This window comes from Achroia grisella, unplaced genomic scaffold (assembly GCF_030625045.1).
Source record: "Achroia grisella isolate CSIRO2021 unplaced genomic scaffold, CSIRO_AGI_Agris_v1 utg1920, whole genome shotgun sequence".
Taxonomy (NCBI): Eukaryota; Metazoa; Arthropoda; class Insecta; order Lepidoptera; family Pyralidae; genus Achroia; species Achroia grisella.
The window spans coordinates 2,681,237-2,701,523 of NW_026712695.1; the positions used below are offsets into that span (position 1 = coordinate 2,681,237).

A 20,287-nucleotide genomic window follows, 5' to 3' on the forward strand; every position below is an offset into this window, starting at 1 on the left:
TAAAGGGGTCATTTAATAATTGATTAATTAGCAATACCTGCCTAATTATTAGTGCTTTCGCTATTTATATTAAATATAAACAGCCAAAGTATTATTATATTATATAGGTACATAGTGCATTCACGAACAATGAGACTATTTTTTATTGAAATTATAGAAACCATATAAGTATGCAGTGTTTATAGATCTAGAACATATGACAAACATAGAGCAACATAATATTTTATTGGATTTTCAATCACGTATTACTCTAATGTATCTGATGAGTAAGATGTTAAAAATATTATACGCTGTTACGACAGCAAAATATACATATTACTTTGTTACAAATAGAATGTGTTAAAGATGCATCGAGTTCGCTACATTCCAAATACTTTTTATCTGCCTTCTCTCTTTTCTATACTATCTGGAGTAATCGTACCTACAACCTTTAAAATATTTATGTTACGCATGTTTTTGAAAATAGGACTCAGCCAGTGGAGGGTACAAAGTGCATTTTATTTATTTTGTAAACAATGAAAATAGTCATTCATGCCTACGACCACAGGTAAGAAAATATTGCTACGGGTATCCTGTACATAAATTTAAGGGAATTGCATTGCTGAATACTTCCTTCTCTTGCACTTGTGTAAGGTATTTGGTCCCGTAGCGGATACATATTTTTACTGTTACCACAAAAACAACACATAAAGTAGTACCTACATATTTTTAATGCATTCTCACTAAGAAATTTATGTGTACCCTTAAAGACGAATAAAAACAGATTGTGATATCGCCTATTAATTTTTCTTCGGTGTGTCTGTTAATCTACAATCTAAAAATATTAAAAATATACCAATGTGGTCCGGTGGTAGTTATTTAGATTTCCATTCAATTATATAAGTGTTACGTACGTATAGTGCGTAAACTTAAGTAGGCACTGAAGGCTGTAAGGAGCACGTTACACTTGCGTGTGAAAATACCAAATGTTCCCGTTATTGACTGTTAAAAATATCGGTTTACATATGTATTCTACGTTTATGGTGTCGAGGAATAGACAGTCTGAACGGTTTCTCTTTAAAAGTCGATATTTAGTCGTGCCTAAAATAAAGGCTATCAAAGAGACATGCTTTGTAAACTGTATTCTGATTTACAGATAGGGAAGCATGACTTATGAATAGTATAGTAGCAAATTATGTGGGGAATCGCATGTGTCGTAATGACAATCATGACCATAGACGACGGTAATCACTTTCTAAAGTTTAACTGCCATTCTAGACATATAAAATACCCGCCTGTACCTTTTAGGAAGTTAATTATACAAGTAATTGAATTACAATTATAAAATCAAAATGGGAATCACTTGAGATCACGCCTTCTAAATTAAAGTCAAATTTTATTTACACACTTTATTGAAGTAACATAATGAAAACAAACATTAATTATATAGAAATGAATCTCAATGACAGTATACTGTAACCGTAAATACAACATTAATAATTCATTAACATTAATCAATTAATTCACAAAAATTAGATATGTCGACAATTACTATGATATATTGAAAGATATGGACACTGAATTATCTTAATTGGAATTATAAAATAAGTTTTTTTTTATTTCATACAAGCATGTGCCTCACACATACATCCACTGATGGTCCAAACCATCTCGACATACGCATATCCAGTATGGTAGTACATATTGGATATGCGTGGTAAAGATTCTAAACTGAATATTTAAGAATTAAATATGATTATGATTCGCCATTCTCAGTCTCTAAAATATTTTTTTTATTAAAGGTCTTGTCATATTTTGAACAGATCTAGGATATAAAGATTTAGGACTCAATTTATTACAATTTAGTTTATAACAGTTCTCAGAAAAAGATTGGTCGTGATAAAGAAATAATTTACAGTTTAAGAGGCTTAGAGAATGGTGTCCATAATCACCCATGATACATTTTGATCATTTATTATTATGAAATAGAATAATACTATGTGTGAAGCAATTTTTTCGCAACAAAACTAAGATATTACTGATGAACTACAATTATGCAATAAAAAAAAATGAAAATGCTCATTTATGTTGTGGTTCACACAATTTTGAGCTTTCTCAAATATTGTAATATCTATTAATATATCAGTGCTTTATGAGGGTGTTGAACTTTTAGAATGAGTATATTCATGAATGCATAAATTTAATAAAAAAAATTAAATGCTCTTTCAAATTGCAGCAGTGAAATAAGATTTTTGACTTTTTTTGACATTTATATTCTTATCTATACTCAGTCAATAATTACTATTAACATTAACACTAGATGATTATTGAAAACAGAGTAATATGGCATAGCCTACACTAAACGCATTATTATGCGAAGAAAATAGGAGACAAACTTTAGCCAATCTATTAAAAAATAAAATGTAGCCGGCATCCTCGTATACACTGTGGAGTAGACTATGCCTTAAAGTGATATGTTCATTATTGAACATTATTAGATTAATCATATTATATAATATATACTTTAACACATACAATTTATTGTATTATTACTGAATATTAAGCATTTGAAATACACCGTTTTAAACTATACATAAATACGATACGTGTGAAGTAAATAATTATGAGTTACAATTACCCTGGTATTACTACAGTTATTAATAAGATGTTCATTTGGTAGATCTAAATATTTTGTGTAGTTGTTGGCTTTCAAGCAAGTATAATGATTATTGTATATGCTTAACAAATTACACAACCCTTTTTACCCAATCGTCTCAAACCTGTATGTGGATATATACATTTATTTACGAAGATAGCAAAATATTTGCATAATATATGGCTTTACTTATATTTTCATGAGTAAAACCCACAAGAAATGGGACATATTATAAAACATCTTTTCAAAATACGAGTAAGTAGGTATCTTTACACGATGTTAATTTGAACATAATTATCCTATTAGCCACACAATTCAACATTAGGGACTTTTGAAAATGGTGCACTAAGTATCTATCTGAAATTCAGGTGCTAACACGAAAAATTCTAAAAAATTCACTATTACATTTATCCATATTTGCTTAAATTGAATTGAATTACACTATTATACAACGCAGTCTGACCCTGTCAATAAAGGCTAATAATGTAAATTCATAACGCGTCACCAAAAACCATTACCCTTCGGTTATAATCAAATTAAGAGCAGGTAACGTGAGAACAAAAGGCACCTTTACTTGTGTCTTAGAAACACCATAGCAAGTAGGTACATCTATAGCGGTACAGTTAAGTACATTATATAGCGTAAAATAATATTTTAAAATATATAGGAATTAAAAAAAGATGATAAGTGTCTCGTGTACCTAAATTGGAATTTGCATGTGTTTAAAATTCCTTAAAGATGAACATGTCACCAGATACATAAAGAATTATTGTAGTTTTAATGTTAATTACAGACTATTGAAAATATTACTTGCAACAAGAGTAACTTAGTTACCTATGACCGCTCTGAGATAAGTGGCAACCGAATACCGCTCTCATTTTATTTGACAACAGATTTCTGTTTCAAGTTTAAGTACGAAAGTTTTCTTGTCCTAATTAGTTTCAATTTAACGAATATATATATTACCACAATAAATACATTTTATCACTGATGAAAAGAATAAAACCTAATCGTATAATGAACAAATAAAATATGTGAGATTTCAAATTGCGAGATTCAAAATGGTGTTCAGAGCGTTTATAAAATAATATAATAACATTGTAAAATATAAAATCTGTTCGCCTTAAACGTTCAGTAATTGAGCTAACAGAACAATAAATATAATTAATATTCATAAGCCTAAAATAAACAGTTAACAATTTACCATTATTATTGGTGACAAATCTGTATAATTTATATTTTCGACACATTTTTAATCATATTCTAACAACAAAGTAAAATATATAACAAATATCATATAGAACTTATCGATTGCATAAAAAATCGACCATATCTTAATAGACACAGTACAAATTTTTTTTAATATCTGTCAGAACTTTTGTTGATAAAGAATAATAAGATACATGATAATTATTATGTATGTTATTGTAACACCTGTAACTTAGATATAATGTTGAATGTTTGTACACATAGATGTATTAGTATTTGTTATCTCGACCACAGTATGTGGTTTTCAGACATTTTGTTGGACTGCAAACTGTGACAGTGATAACGTAAGACAGAAGAGAAATATTATGACCGGAGTCGGTATATTATCTAAGATTTTAAAAGTCCTAAACAGACCAACAAAACAATTTAAAATAACATATAGAAACCTACCTTATACGTAAACATTGAGAAAATTGAGCAAATCAAAATAACAGTAACAATAATTATGAACCATAGTATAATTATATTCTAAGTATAATAAAGATTGTCAATAATTGCTGTGATTATTAATAATTGAACATAATAGCTAGACATGAAATGAATATGTATCTATATATAGAGCTCAAAAATCATTGGGTCATACGAGTCAATACCAAAGTAAGCAAATTTTATTCAAATTATAATTCGGAAAATTAATCATTCACATATGTAGCGAATGTTTTATTTTCCGATTTTATTTGTAGGCATTGTTTAAAGCAACTTTTTAAGTACATATGCATACAGTCGTTTAAATCTGAAAACAATAATATGTTTTCTTTGAATAAAATTTACTACTAGAAGTATTAAATGTCCTTTATTTTACCCCGCTTGTTTCATCCACTCTGTACATTTATTAGTATTGTACTAAATATTTTAGTGACAACACCAATGAACTGGTACTTTTTCGAGTTAAAATACTTGCGTTAGAATTGCCTTCGCCACACACAATACAAAATATAATTTGTTTGTTCGCACGTATAGCACGCACCTCTCCGCTTTTGCCTCGTAATTATCTAACAAGCGTGCACTATATCCACTACCTGCGCATCTACGCCGATAATCAATTTATAGCTTCTACCTGACGTAGCAGTTCGCACAAAAGTGCCCTTCCGACTTTAATCACAGCTATGAAATCTCTTCTCTTTAGTTAACATCTACATTTTCAAATTTATCTCATCATAGACTTTTCTAGAGATTAAATTTATTTATACCTGTGTGGTACTTAATTTACAAAGCTCTATACATTGTCTTAATTGCAATTTATTAGACTATAAATAATTGATTTTATCAAAATTTTATTGCTAATTTACTTTAAGCGAGACCACACAAAAATAGTTAAAACTTTTACACATACAAAACTAAATAAAATATGTCATTTTTTACAAACATAAACATACCGATTGAAATGAAATTTTGACTAGCATATAATTATATAAAATTTAATTACTTTTGTCTTCATTTTCTGAACAATTTGACTAGCATACGTCAACAATGTTGACAAAATATTATTACATCCAACGTTTTCATGCTGTCTCGTACAAATTCATGCATAAATTTAGACGCAACTTTGGCACATACATTCATTAATATTTTTTAAATTATTGAATACTGAAGGGGAAGACTTGGGGAAAATATGTAAAAGGGATATGTTTAGCGACTATTTTGTCATTTTTTATATTTCTAATTGTGAATCTTACAACTAGGGTGCAAATTAACCTTTAATCAGTGGATTATGTAAAGATAATTACATTCTGTATTTTCTATTACTTGACACATTATTATTACCTAATCAATATGAATTTTTAAATAAGTATATCGCATAATATAATATGCTCCATTCATAACATACGTAAAATGTTATTTTGGCACTGTGTTCTTGTTCGTGTCCTGGCACCTGGCTGTTTCATGCAAATAACTTGAAATGGAAAGCATTTAATATAGTGGTCCTATAGTTATCTTATTCTACACTTTATCCTAGATTTTTTTATGTTTTTTGGAAATATTTCAATTACCACAGGACTATCTATATTTTTGATCTAAGACTAAGTACACTGAGCAGTCTGGAGAGGGTGATAAAATAATTTAAATGAAACTGTTCTATTTTATATCACTAAAGAGTAACTACTTCTCAGAATAATTTAGCATAAATCCACAACATTATTAATGTTAAACAAACTTCAACAATCTTTGGCTTTGATCCCTAGACCAATATTAATTATACGACATAAAATTTCCAGTAGCCGATGTACACATTGTGTATAGTATGTTAGAGATCTTAATAATTCAATGTAAAATAAATTAGAAGACTATCACATTTAGCAACACTATTTTTAAATCTAACGTCTTTTTTGTGATCATAGACGATTTAAATGAAATGTCCACTTCGCCTCTGTCTCCGCTTTTAATGTAAGATTCTTAAAGGATTTGATCCCATCGGTTTCGTATCGCCGCGCCGCGTCATAGCGATGCAACTATTACTGTAATACCTAAATTTGCAGGTTATTACGATTATTTTATTTACAAATATTGTCTTTAACCCTCTCACTCTGTTCTCTAATCTATCACTACGCTACGTCAGCGGGTCCGAGGTCGAATGTAACGCGTCTAAAGTCTACGCCGACACTCGATTATTAAACATATTTTGAACATTTTATTTGTGGTCAGTTACTGATCATAACGGAAAATAAATCCAATAGATTAAATTGAATAACTTGACGCTTAAATCCATAGTAAATTCGATCAGCTTAGCTAACTCCTGTTCCTTTGTTATAGTTACGTTTTAACCTATGAACGGTGAACGAAGATAAAATATATTTGTTTGATCGCTATTCAAAATAAACGTTTCGTGTAATCGGCGGTCGTTCACCGTTCATCGATTGAGAGACTATTTTAAAATGTCAGTCACTTTAAATTTCCGTCATTACCATATCTCGATATCTCCTCGAATATCTCTCAATTAATCTATTATACCGCCGATATATCCCATACCAATCAATTAAATACAGTGGAGGATAAATATAAGAATATCTAAAATACTTATAAACTCGTAACAAATGTAAACATACGTTCAGCACGATTTTCTAATGTTTTGCCAATTGCTTCCCATCCCGTTTAGATTGTTTTGGTCTCGATATTCATTTGAAGAAATATATCGGAGCCAGAGTCCCGTATTGCGGTTGCATGAAGAAGGTGCGATCAGTGTTATACATTTTGTATGCAACACTGGAGTTCTGGCTGCGGAGCCCCATTCAATGGATCGGCGCCTTCACAATGTGGTTCGGAGCGATGTAGTGGTAGCCCGGCAACTGAAGCCCGGCCGTCTCCATAGTGATTCTGTAACATTCAACACTTGCCTACATTATCTGTTATAAATTCGTAGTACAAATTATGATGTTGTTTTTATTTACATAACCCGCTAGAAATTATGTATCAGTATGGATTGCATGGAAATGGAGTAATGAGGAAGTAATTGTGGGTGAACGCAATTTAATATATAATATACACTAATGTGATGAAAATCACAATAAGTTGAATGGGTAACTAGGATACAAATTAAAATGTAAAGGAAACATCTTACCAGGAGATTGGATGATCCAGTGAGCTGTAGGATGTAGGTACTCGATGGACCATAATTTCAGCGTTTCAGGTAACACGGGAATGTATATTGGTGCCTGGGTAGACAGGATAATGGCGTGGGTTCTTGAGTAGGAGGCGTTATGTTTCGGAGCGTTTTATTTTACGATATTAACCTGCACTTGCTATATTATACACAATAAAATATTATTAATAGTAATTTTTTCAGTGATAATTACAATGAAAAACAATCTGTACCATCATTATTTTATTATGTACTTTAAAACAATACACTTTTACTTAACGTTTCTAGCGAGTAATATAATTCCTGAAATGATAAGAAAATGTATCTTAGAATTAACATGATTTTTTTTACAAATAAATGACAATTGGCAGCCAAATAATACCTAAGTATTATGTTCCCAATGGAACTAACTACAAGAAACGTATTGGACCACGATTTTCAAATTCGCATTAATCTATTTTGTGTATGTACAGGCAAAGTGTTGTATTATGTTACATAACAAATACTTACAAATACTTAAGTATGGTGCTCATTTTACAATGACGGAGAACATAGTCTGCCATATTATATAAAACATTTTAAAGATATTGGTAGAGTTGTTCCACTGTATATCTTTTTACACATTTTATATATCACAATTGCATGACACCACAAAATGTAAAAATTGTCGAATTATACTTTTGTTTATTATTTTCTGTCAACAAAATAACAATTTATATTTGTTTAGAATGATGCTAAAATATAGTAAATTCTAAACAAATATATTATATGTCCTACTTCTACACATTATGACAACTAATATGCTAATACAACAACTTTGCCTTTACATCCTCAATTTGCCTTATAAAATTTTCAAACTAGTTAAGTTCTACCGTGAATTCTATGCATCACAAATATACAAAGAGTGCTATTTTTATTGAGAACATGAAAGCGAATATTTAGATTAGATTCGTAGATTATATATGAACTTTATGTAAATTATCGTCAACATGGAAATCCTTTTACATTTCTAAAAAAGGTTTATTTTAAATACTGTGAAGGACATTTTTAAGCTTATATAGTCAAGCTATAAATGTTAAAAGCACACTAAATATGAGAAGATTCTAATCAAACACTCGAATTCATGCTCATCAACATTGCACGTGATTAAAAACATTGTCAAATATTTAATTATAAAATCTAAAACACTGAAAAAAGAGCTAATTCTTAAAATTGCTAGTATCTAGAATGAAACAAAGTTTTGGTTAAAGTAACCACTACACTTTCACTTACCATAATATAAGTCTGTGACATTACAGTCTAATTTAATATTAATTTCATTTTTAAAACATATATACAGAGCCGTCAATGTTCATCAAACGATACTTCATTGAACACTTTAGATTTAATCCGAAACAAAAATGTGAATGATATACCAATTTATGAAGAACTAATAATTATTAAAGAAATGCCATGTCAAGGATGCTAATGTTGTGTATACATGAAAATGAATATTATTATATCCATCTAAAAACATTGTAATTTAGTTCATTCATGGCAGTCTTAATAAAAATAAATATATATTTGTATGTATCTTTATCTGAAGTACAGCTTGATGTTTTCTTTAGACACCCTGTATTTCAATTTTAACAGGCACATAAATGTACCGATCATGAAAGATTATTCATTATAAAAAAAATCTAAAAATGTGAAAAAGTATTCGATACACTAGTACACAGAATTTTGTACTATAAAATTGACCTGCACTGAAATAAATAAGTGAAAAAGTGATTACTAAACATTAGTAATAAACACCAAAATATTGATTACCATTTACTTGAAAATTACTAAACGAACAAGGTAGATATATTACTAAATTAAAACACTTTGACCATTATTTAGCTCAATTTTGGGAATACAATTAAAAATATATATATATACCAAAAATTTGGTTATAGTAACTAATTCAACTGTTATTTTTTTCAGTGCTGTCAAGCTTGTCATTGTATAAGTACAGTAAAGATTAGGATGATATGTGTTGTTTCCTAGACATCTTATAACAGCGAAAATTACACAGAATCGCGCTGCCATTTCACCAGACTGGAAATCTGGCCAAGTTTAGAAAATTAACTATTGCAGTCCACTATCAAAATCAAACATCATTATACATTAGAAATGAATCCCCTTGAAAACTACCTTGGTTATATTTCCAGTTTAAAAAAATATTTAATTTATGATAGTAAATTATAGTAATTTTCTACTCACACATTTATATATAATTAATTATATTTGTAATTTCTATTCCATATAAGAAGTCCATTAACTGAGCGTCGTCATAATTTAAATAGAATGAAATAATTTTATATTTATAATTATTCAATAACTCTATGATCGGTAAATTTACATTATATGAATTCTAAACGCAAAGCACTCTGTATATTGTACAGCGTTTAAGCTTCTACGTATCTCCTACTATTGTCACGATCCCTAGTTATTAGTCGTATTTATTTTACAATTTAGTCGTCTTTATCCATCACATAACAAATGTTTTATTTATTAGCTAATTTTTAATTAAACGTACTAACAATTTTGTCGTACAACTTTAACCACCAAATTATAGCTTTAAACATTTATGTTTAGTACTACTTTAAATCAACTAAATAAAATTAAGTAAGTACTTTTATATATATCTTTAAATATATATTATACATAATGAAAAAGTGTTTACATGTACAATATTCTAAAGGTACTTCAAGATTAATGATTACTGTTAAATAATTAAATAACAGAAAATATTTGATTTTATTTCGTCATGAGTCTCTTTTGAAGTGTCCTATTTCTAAGTCATGTCTAATGAAATATTTCTCTACAAAAATATATTGCAAGCAAACAACAATCCATTGCCCATTTATCAATATTTATATACATATAAACCACATTACTTTAAAATGTTGACATCGACAAAATTATTATGTACGATTGGATTTCATGTTCTTTTGTTAGTAATAGTAAAAAATGGTGAATAAATTATATATTTAAAGTAATAACCAAGACATTTACGAAAAAATAACAAAACTTTCCAGTAAACCAATTAAATAAAGGTCAGAATAACAAAAACTATCCCAAAATATAAAACGCTTGCTTTAAAATTAAAACTATCTTAATGTTAAGACATTTGATACTTTTTTTAGGTATACTAGAATAATCATTAACGTAAACCTTGATTAAATTAAGTGAGATTTTTAAGTGAAATCTATAAATTTCGGACTATGTATAAGTATAATATATACATAATCCAAGTCAACATTTCGTTAATGATTATAATCCCTGTATATACCTTGTACCTACGATGAGAATATGCAAATACACACATGCATATCGTGAAATAATGATACCAGTTGGTACATGATTTTAATAGCATTAAAAATATTAAGAGAATTATTATATCAGTGATTTAGTTCCAAGGTAGTCAAGAAATAATTTACTGTTCACTTAACAAAAACTAGAAAATTATCTTATAAAAAACTGTCTCGATTGCAAGATTTCTTTTCTATTCGTATGATATTTTATCATAGCGACCGAAATCTAATAGCGAAACCAGCTCGTCAGTCGTTCTAGTTCTTTGGATAAATTCAGTCCAAATAAAATGCGAGCCACGCATTACGCTCGTACAAAATACCTTGTCCAGAAAAGGGCGAATTCCCTGTGAACCATTTCGTACTTGTCTCCCCAGACTACGCATACGATGCATGCGGTAAGAAGTAGTTCAGTTTCTATTTTATCACTTCATTATCATTATAATTTGTGTTTCTAAAACTCAAATTCCCTCTAAAATTTGTATATTAGTTATGTTGTATATATAAATAGTATTGTTATCAATAACAACTATGTATAAAAAATGTAGTAGTAAACCATAACTCGGCTTGTGACTGGCAACTGCAAATCAAGCCCCTGGATGTATCCAAATAGTAACACATTTTCTCATATGATGCCCATGATTAAGATATTTGAAGTTCTATTACGGCATCAATCAAATTGCGCGATATGATTCGCGGTGAATTCGTCTCTTCTGTACAAAGCCAAAGTGATTGGAACGACCGGCGGGCGATCGTGGTGTATTTAATAGGGGTTATATTTATTTCGCTCTTTGGAACTTTTGGTGGGCGTGTCGTCGTCCTGCCTGCGCTGGTTAAATGACTTATGATTCCGGTGGACCCCGGTGGTCTGGACCGGCTGAGAACCGCTACTGCCACTGAGCAGATCTGATAGTCCGCCCAGCGCGGATAGCGAGTTGAGCGCTCCCAGGGCCCCGGTCTTGCTGAGCAGCTGCGCGAGGGGGATGGCGGATGCCAGAGGACTGGCGGCTGACGAACCGCCGGTGCCGCTCGAGGTGCTACCCTCCAGATTCGCCTTCTGTAGCTCCACACTGTGGGAGCGGGACAGGACAGTTGTAAAGGGTCAGGCGACACATCGGGCCGATTCGAAGGAGATGCGACGTTTGCAATTATTAGTGTCACGTGTACGTTGTGTTTAAAGTATTTATGAGAATGACATTAGTTTTTTATTATTTGTCATAATTGTTATAACGCTTTGACATTAGTACTTTGGTTTTAGTTTTTCTTACTTTTTTACATCTTTTAATTACAATATTTTTACACGTAATGTAACATTTACTGTATGAGTCAATATTTATGGTACGTATAATGACAAATATTTTAAATGCAAGTTCGAAAGTCTTGAAATTCAACTTTCAATCAAATGCGTTACGGAAAGGGTAACAATGTTAAAAACCAACTTCGAAACGACCCGGTAAAAGGTGAAGACAAATCATAGGAAGATCATGGGATTATAAATAAATCGATTCTCATAGGTGGGCTAGGCATGATCATAAATGGGGCAAGAACGGGCTAAATAATTCTCCGTCGGGCTTTCGGATGGAATTATTCGGAGAGGAACCTTTATTGTGAAATAGTACGATCTATTTTGACTCACCTCATATTGATCAGATATTGAGCAAGCGCTACGGAGTCGGGGTTGCCGGAGATTGTGATAGTTCGGTCAGTGCTGCCACCTTCTCGTTCCTCGCAGTTCGATATCCGGATCATGGCGCCAGAAATCTGGCGAATCTCGGCAATCTTTGTGCCTCCCTGTTAGTACACATATTGTAAACCAATAAACATAAATTTTGTTGATGAAATCGCTATGTTGTTGCAACTGATTTTGATACTATTGTCTATGACTTTTTTAAATACCGATATCTTAAAATAATACAGATAAGAATTGGAAAGACTTAACAGTATGAATAAATCTTGATGAGTAGGTATCTAATGTTAATAAAATCTGTATATTTTCGCTGGTCATTTCAGACAAGTATAGTTTAAAGCTCATTACAAGCATTTCCATGACAAAATTTATATATCTGTGTACCTTTCCAATGATGCAGCCAATAAGTTCGTTGGGCACGGTCATCTCATGTGACTGCTGGTTGGATGCGGGTTGATTGCGCGCTTGATTAGAACTGCGAAGCTGTGAACCCGCCAGGGCAGCTAGGGCTGCTGATATAAATGAAAATGAAGCGCTTAAAATCTACGGTTAAGAAAGTTTCTTATTATATAACTATTTATATATTATATATAACATATATACATATGACGGGAAACAACCTGACAGCCTGTTATGATAAGTTATATATTTTTTATAGATCGAACACATATCACAGTACCACTGCACCCTGGCATAATAACGCGCGTACAATACCTAATGCTATTGATAAATAGATATTTAAGAATTTTTATTCGGATCTTGGTACACATAGATATATAGACGGCCACGGTGGTCTAGCGTTTCAGCACACCGCTTTACTTCCGATGGTTGCTGGTTCGACTCCTCACACGGTACAAATATTTATATTTATGAGTACGATTGTTTGTATCAGTCTGGGTGTTTTCTATGTTTAACACGTTATTGTTATAACTTTGTTTTGAATAAATGCATAAAAAAATCCATACTAATGGATGTTATTTATGTATTTAAAAAAAACAATATAAGCATTTATATCAGTACCCATAATACAAGCTCTGCTTACCATGGGACTAGTCCCAGTCATCTAGATGACGCTGCGTTAATTGTCCAGGGTTGCTTATTTATATAGGTTTAATTACAACCTTATTAGAGGAACTCTACACTATGTACAAAGATTTTGTGTGTTAAAGGTTTCGGAGTAAAATTAAGATTTCGTGTGCGTAAATCGGCAATATATTGTCCCATAATATATGTAATTATTCTTGAGTATTAAGAACGTCTTTGGCAAATAAATACCTGCAGGATTGAGTCCGCCTGAATTAGCTGGCCCTAAGCCACCCAGTCCTAATGCTGCTAGGCCAGCCAATGGCGATTTTGCTAATCCTCCCATCTGAAATAAATATATACAGTTAATATACCAGTTTAAAAGTTGAAAAAGCCATATTACCTGTAACTAAAACAAATTAAATAAAAAAAACAACTATTAATTAAGATCAATTACATAACAGAAAATAAATCTCATTATTTTCTATGATAATTAATGATATGAGACATAATGTTTAGCTCACTTAAATTAGTATTTGCAAACAATATATTATATCTGCCAATATATTTAAAATATTATATAAAATTGATAATTTTTGTTACAAAATATCACATAATATGCACAATTGTTATATTTATTTTGAAAATTTTGAAAAATATAAATAGCTCCAGCTGCTTGTTTTCATCTCCTCTGACATAGCCGGGATGGGATCGCTGGATAGGGTAACCTGGGTAGAAACTAGATTTTAGATTGTAATTATTAGTATAACTTAGAAAATTCGCAACGTTGCACACTAAGTAAGTATATTTATTTGTCAAGACGTGAAAATGATGCCTCGGACTTATTTAATTTTGTTGTACATTATTAAAAAAGTTACGAAGTATAACTAAATCTACAATTATATATGTCTAAGTCAACGCTGCGAATCTTCTTAGAACCATTATGGAACAAAACTTCAATCCACATTGTGAGTTCTCGAGTGGTGCTGCCCATATAAATATGCACCTTCTGGAATACAGGACTAGGCAAATATTCACTGAACTCTATTAAACTGTTCTTTTCACGTTAAGCCATGCGGTTCCATGGTTAATTTGATATTAATCGAAAAAAATTAAACTATACACAAGATGTTGGAAGAGAAAAGGCAAAATAAGGAGAGGTGCAAATATGGGTGGTAATATACCTTTGGTAATATCAATATACCATCGTAAGTCGTCATATGCGTGTATGGAACGTTCAGTAAAGTATATTGTTGAAAAGGCTCGTATCTCGGCAATGCCAGAAAACAAACAGATAAAGCTTCAATGTGTTTCTCTAATACACATATATCTCTTATATTTATATGTGTTAAAATTAATACGAAACGCTAATGCTATGGATCAAACATACTGGTTATGATACGGGGGTTCCAACATACTATAAAAGAGGAACAGTACGTGCAAATAATAAAGAATACTAGAGTTTAAAGCTAGGGGTATAAATAAAGAACAGCGCAAATAAATATAAAATTCATTCCTACACTTCACATCACCGTTATCTAGGTCTATTTAATTACTACACAATGTTAATGATTCATTTTTGCTACAGAAGGGATTCGACACCACACAACCAAACCATATTGAAAGGATTCTGGGGCAGCACCAATCACATACAACCCTTATTTCACGCAACCTCATAGAGATTTTTTGTATGATAAAATAAAATTTGTCGCACATTGTATTCAACTGGACTATTAAAACCGCTCATGTAATTTATTGAAGTATATATAATCTGAAATAATTGTAGTGAAATTTCGTTTCGTATAAACGTACAAATATATAGCGTTTATTTAGACATTTATGAGATACATTGCAAATGAAACATGCTTTGTTTTTTACAATATCTACAACTATGTATACTCAAGGACTATAAGTATCAAAAAGATACGAGAAGAAAACATAACTACTAAGATTAGAAGTGGAATGAAATATTGGATATAAAAGTACGAGAGAGAGAGAGAGAAGTGTACAGAAACGTATCGAGGGCGAATTGGGCCAGATGGGTGTCTCTATGAGGTCGGGTGTGAGCGGGTCGCGAGAGACTCACAAGGTGGTGTTCGTGCAGCGGCGGCGGCAGCAGATGGTGCGGCGGCAGAGCGCCCACCAGGGGCGGCTTCACTTCCAGCAGGGGGAACACGGGCGCACACACCGCCTGCCAACGCCCCCACACTTTATATCGGCCTAGACCCGACCCCGGTTTAGAGCCGCCGGCCACTTTTTTTTTGCTTTAGCCCCAATTTTGTTACCACACAAGATTTTTAATAATAAATATATTCTTATTTTAGATTTTGAAATGTTATTTTATAAATGATACATTGATTTCTCGATTGCCGGCATTTTATTAAATTTTAAACAGCGCGTATTTATTATTATGGTTTATAACAATTGAATATACAACATCTAAATTTATTACAATTTTTTAAGGTTATTTATTCCGCAAAGTATATCAAACAGAATCGAATTGTCACTTTTTATAAATACTAAATTTATAAAAACAAACAATAAAAATTGTTTGAGGTATAAAAAAAATTTTTGTACTTTCTAACCACCGCAATTAATTCAAAGATTTGGTGGCAAGTTAGGACAGTTTGATGACGCTCTAGTGAAATAAATTTCATTGTACTGGATCATTGTAATTTGGTTGAGTGGATAATTTATCGAGTATATCGTAATTCATAGGTTTGAAGTATTTTTCCCGATAGCACTCGCCTCAACTTTATGAAAGGTTCAAATACTATTCTTGTATAAAGTTGTTTAATTGTATTAATACAATTACGCAACTTTGAATGGCCAAGAATGGAACTAACGGTTAAGATTTCAAATATTGTTTATAACTAACCTATAGTAACTAAAACACATTGTAGTTAAATTTAGTTACATGCAAATATTGCAGTTACTTTGATAATCATATTTTAACAACATAAGTAAATAACAGTTCACGGATATACTACTATTTTAAATTATGCTCGGTGATTATTTTTGCATAATTCAGGGAATCTTCTTTGAAATTTAGTTACATACCGTAGCTAAAATGGACTTAAAATGATCACGAAAAGAATAAGTAGGCTGAACTTCTGGATTGGCACAGTGTGATAGATGGCAAATAATTATATGTAATAATAGGTTTCATTTGAATTAGTATAAACCAATGACATCATAACTGACTGAAATCAACTATGTATTATTAATTGAATTAAATATAGGCACGAAATTCTATCGCATACTCACATCTTGAGCTGGTACAGCGTAATTTCCTTGAATGGTGTAAGCTTGACCTCCAGCTAAGATGACGGGACCCGCGACATTTGGCTTTGGTCTGTATGGGATCGTCGCACCTTTAGGCGGACTCTGAAATAATATAGGTATTTATTTATAATTAGTAGTCGTCCACTCGAAATTGGACCATAATTAACTAATATATACATTTAACAAATTATTTTATTATGGTTGTTTGACATGCAGTAAAATAAAATTATAATAATATTAAAGATAAATAATAATAATCTATTCTCAATTAGAACACACTTTTTAACAATAAACAAAAGTTTTTAAATGCATGTGTGTGTTAAATATATGGTAGTGAGAAGTTTTTGCATTACATACATTTAGAAAAATACAGCATTATTAATAAAAAAATTTCATAAAAGACGAGATATTTATTATTATAATTTAGGTAACGGAATGAATTACAAAATGTGCAAAAGACCACATATAATGATTTCTTATGGACTTTACTCGACTCTAATGGACCTAAAAAAAAATTATTATAATTCTTTTTATGCTAAATTTATTTTAAGAGAATTCATTATTTTAGAGATAACATAATAAGACGAATTTATCCATCGTATTAGATGGCGCTGGTGTAATAGATTAGTAGTTATAAGGCAGTTTTAGTTAATATTCTATCTAGAGTCATGGTTTTTTACAGCCTAAAAGAGTGGACTGACTATATACTATCAAATAAAGAAGTTTAAGAATTGGAGTAAATGAAGAAACCAATGGTTCTATCTACCTATCCAATAGCGTAAAGAAATATATAGAGTAAATTATATTTATTAGATAAGACATAATTTTCACCTCTAGCATGACACAGCAAATGTGATAAATGCACTGTGTGATTGCATCACAAGTACCACTTATTGTCACCGCTCTTTCAGTTGAGTTTGGCAGCATTTCACTTGCAACCTGAAAATAAATTTAAACAAAATCATGATAGTTATAATGTAGATTAAATAAGCATGTTTAAATCTATAATCAAATATTACTGAACTATAAAGTTACACCTACATTTTGACTTATGTATTCGCAGGGTGTAATAAATGATACATACATTAATGGATATCTTATCCAGATGACGATGCATTAACAACTTTTTACAAGCAATTTATAAACCTATGATTCCTGTTTTATTAGATACATGGAAATTAGTTCTAGAAAATTGAAGAAAAATATGTGGAAATTTAAGAGATGAGGTTTAATTGCTTATCACAAAAAAATCTGTATATCATTACCATTTTCCTACACACAGAGTATATTTAAATAACATGGACATATTCATAGCGTGGATGTCTGTCTGTCTATTACCCTCACAGAACTAAGTCTGTGGACTAACTACTAATGGACTTTAAAAAAATTGATTTAAAGATTTACAGTCATAGGATATCCAAAAAAAAAAAAAGAAATCATGGGTAACATTTAGTATTAAATAAAACAAATTGGCGATCAGTAGTTAGCCACCAAGATGATTGCCATTTGGTGCATTATCAAAGTCAGGCCTAATATATTTTGCTTAATGTTTTGAACTTTCTGATAAATACAAACTTGTATGTTAGCTCCAGTCACGTCCCGGATTTCTTTGATTTTGGAGCCACCTTTGCCAATAAGCGAGCCGCATTGCGACGCTGGGACAATGAGTCGTAGAGTGATAGGAGCACGAGAGCCACCGCCGCCACCTTCATTGAACTGAGAGCACCACTGAAATAATAATAAACCATTTATACATGGATTTTTATTATTTCTTAAATTATTGAGATGAGCTGGTTTACGAAATTTATACTACGTATGGAGAACAAACACAAAAAGGAAACAATATGTTTCAAACTGTATTACAAATTTCAATTAAAAGAGCGTAGAATGAAAACGCAAATTGTATGATCAGCAGGTGTTTAAATTTGGTCTCAATCAAATCAAGTATTAAGTTAACGGCGAAAAACGGAGTATCACATAATATTCTGCGATAAACTGTCTTTCGCCGTTGGCATTGTCTGCCTGCTAATTCTCCGGTTGTAGAGACACCGGCAACAAACTAAGTAAATCAGACAACGGTAGGTTAGTAGGTATATTATCAGCTGAAATGTGGGTCACATCAAATATTGCGTACATTCGCTATTAACTAACTGTTAAATGACTCTGACTACCTCAAATAGAATTCATAGACCTAAAATAAATAAATGACTTACCTCTTCAAATTTTTTGCATATGAGTGTAAATGCCTTGAATATAGCACTTGTATTGCCTGTGACTGTAACAATTCGTTCTGGGCACGATCCATCAGATATATTGATTTTAGCTCCGGACTGAAATATTAATAAAAAATACATATGACTTATTAATAATAAGATTGTTATTTATCATTTAAACAACTTTATCATGAATTATTCCTTGGCATCTGCGTGTGATAACTTATGGACATAACTTTCCAGTGAATATAAACAAAAAAGTGTAGATATCATCACTACCCAAATTACGAAATCCGGAAAATAGCAGATAGGCATTTATATTACAACAGAAATAAATGTAACTTAAATAAAAATTATGAATTCCAGCGGCATTAAAATTAATTTTGAAAATTGTTTTAATTTGTTGGATCTGGTACTCAACATCGTAAATAGTAAAATGTAAATAAAGTTTCATTTGTCTTCAATAATACTCCTAGGTTTACTTAAATATTATCTTATTAGCCAATAAGACGAATAAGAATTATTTAAAAGAATGTAAACAAATATTATGGGATAAAATTAAATCGCCCATATTTATTTATATTTCGGGAAGTTACCTCGTAATATAAAGATAAAACAAACATCGAATTGATAAAATAGTAATATTAATGAAGACGAAACTAAACCTAAATATTATATCATGAATATTTACGAATGAGAAATGATAAAAATTTTCAATATGTATTATCTTACCTCTTCTCTAAATCTTTTAACAATCTCTCCTTTTTTCCCAATGATACTGCCAACTTCCTGCAAATGATAGATATAACAATCTTAATAAACTTTAATTAGATCCATGCAACAGTTAAACTAAATTTCTATACGAAAATAACCCCTTGTGACTGGCACTACATTGGCAAGTATTGTGCAATGAACGCAACTGTAATTAATGCACCGCTCCAAGATTTATAGCACAAAAGAGTTCCTGTCTGGTAGCCAATAATAGTCACAGCATCAAACTTTTCTATGCTGTCGACAGGCATTGGGCCCGCGTCAAGACAGTTTTAGAGTAGCTACTAGGTATATCATAGGTGTGTTCCTGGCAATGTAGCATCATGTTGACTCCTACAGTATGAGAACAATGCTGTTGCATTGTAGTGTACTGGTATGTTTGAACACGGCCAAAATAGAATCAATAGATGTCGAAACTTAGGAACACTGGGTTCAAAGAACTGTAATTAATTATTCGCAATGATTATTTTTACGTTTATTATAGTGACAGTT

The 20,287-nt window shown here is 31.0% G+C and overlaps 1 protein-coding gene across 6 annotated transcripts in view; it reads right to left on the reverse strand.

Annotated features, from left to right (window-relative positions):
- Nucleotides 1-3,382: 3,382 nt before the first annotated feature.
- The window catches only part of LOC131841826 (poly(rC)-binding protein 3), a 123,453-nt gene continuing 106,548 nt past the window's right edge, over nt 3,383-20,287 (reverse strand). For 4 of the 6 annotated variants that reach the window (XM_059190167.1, XM_059190166.1, XM_059190169.1 and 1 more), the window contains 10 exons: nt 19,757-19,813; nt 19,025-19,141; nt 18,387-18,539; nt 17,643-17,750; nt 16,794-16,913; nt 15,613-15,717; nt 13,779-13,872; nt 12,888-13,015; nt 12,453-12,607; nt 7,696-11,886 (listed from right to left, as the gene is read on the reverse strand). In XM_059190167.1, the coding sequence (XP_059046150.1) occupies nt 11,580-11,886; nt 12,453-12,607; nt 12,888-13,015; nt 13,779-13,872; nt 15,613-15,717; nt 16,794-16,913; nt 17,643-17,750; nt 18,387-18,539; nt 19,025-19,141; nt 19,757-19,813 (1,344 nt within the window). In that variant the 3' untranslated portion in view covers nt 7,696-11,579. Of the gene's footprint in view, nt 7,217-7,695; nt 11,887-12,452; nt 12,608-12,887; nt 13,016-13,778; nt 13,873-15,612; nt 15,718-16,793; nt 16,914-17,642; nt 17,751-18,386; nt 18,540-19,024; nt 19,142-19,756; nt 19,814-20,287 lie in introns of those variants that run through there. The other 2 variants (XM_059190171.1, XM_059190170.1) reach the window with 2 other exon arrangements.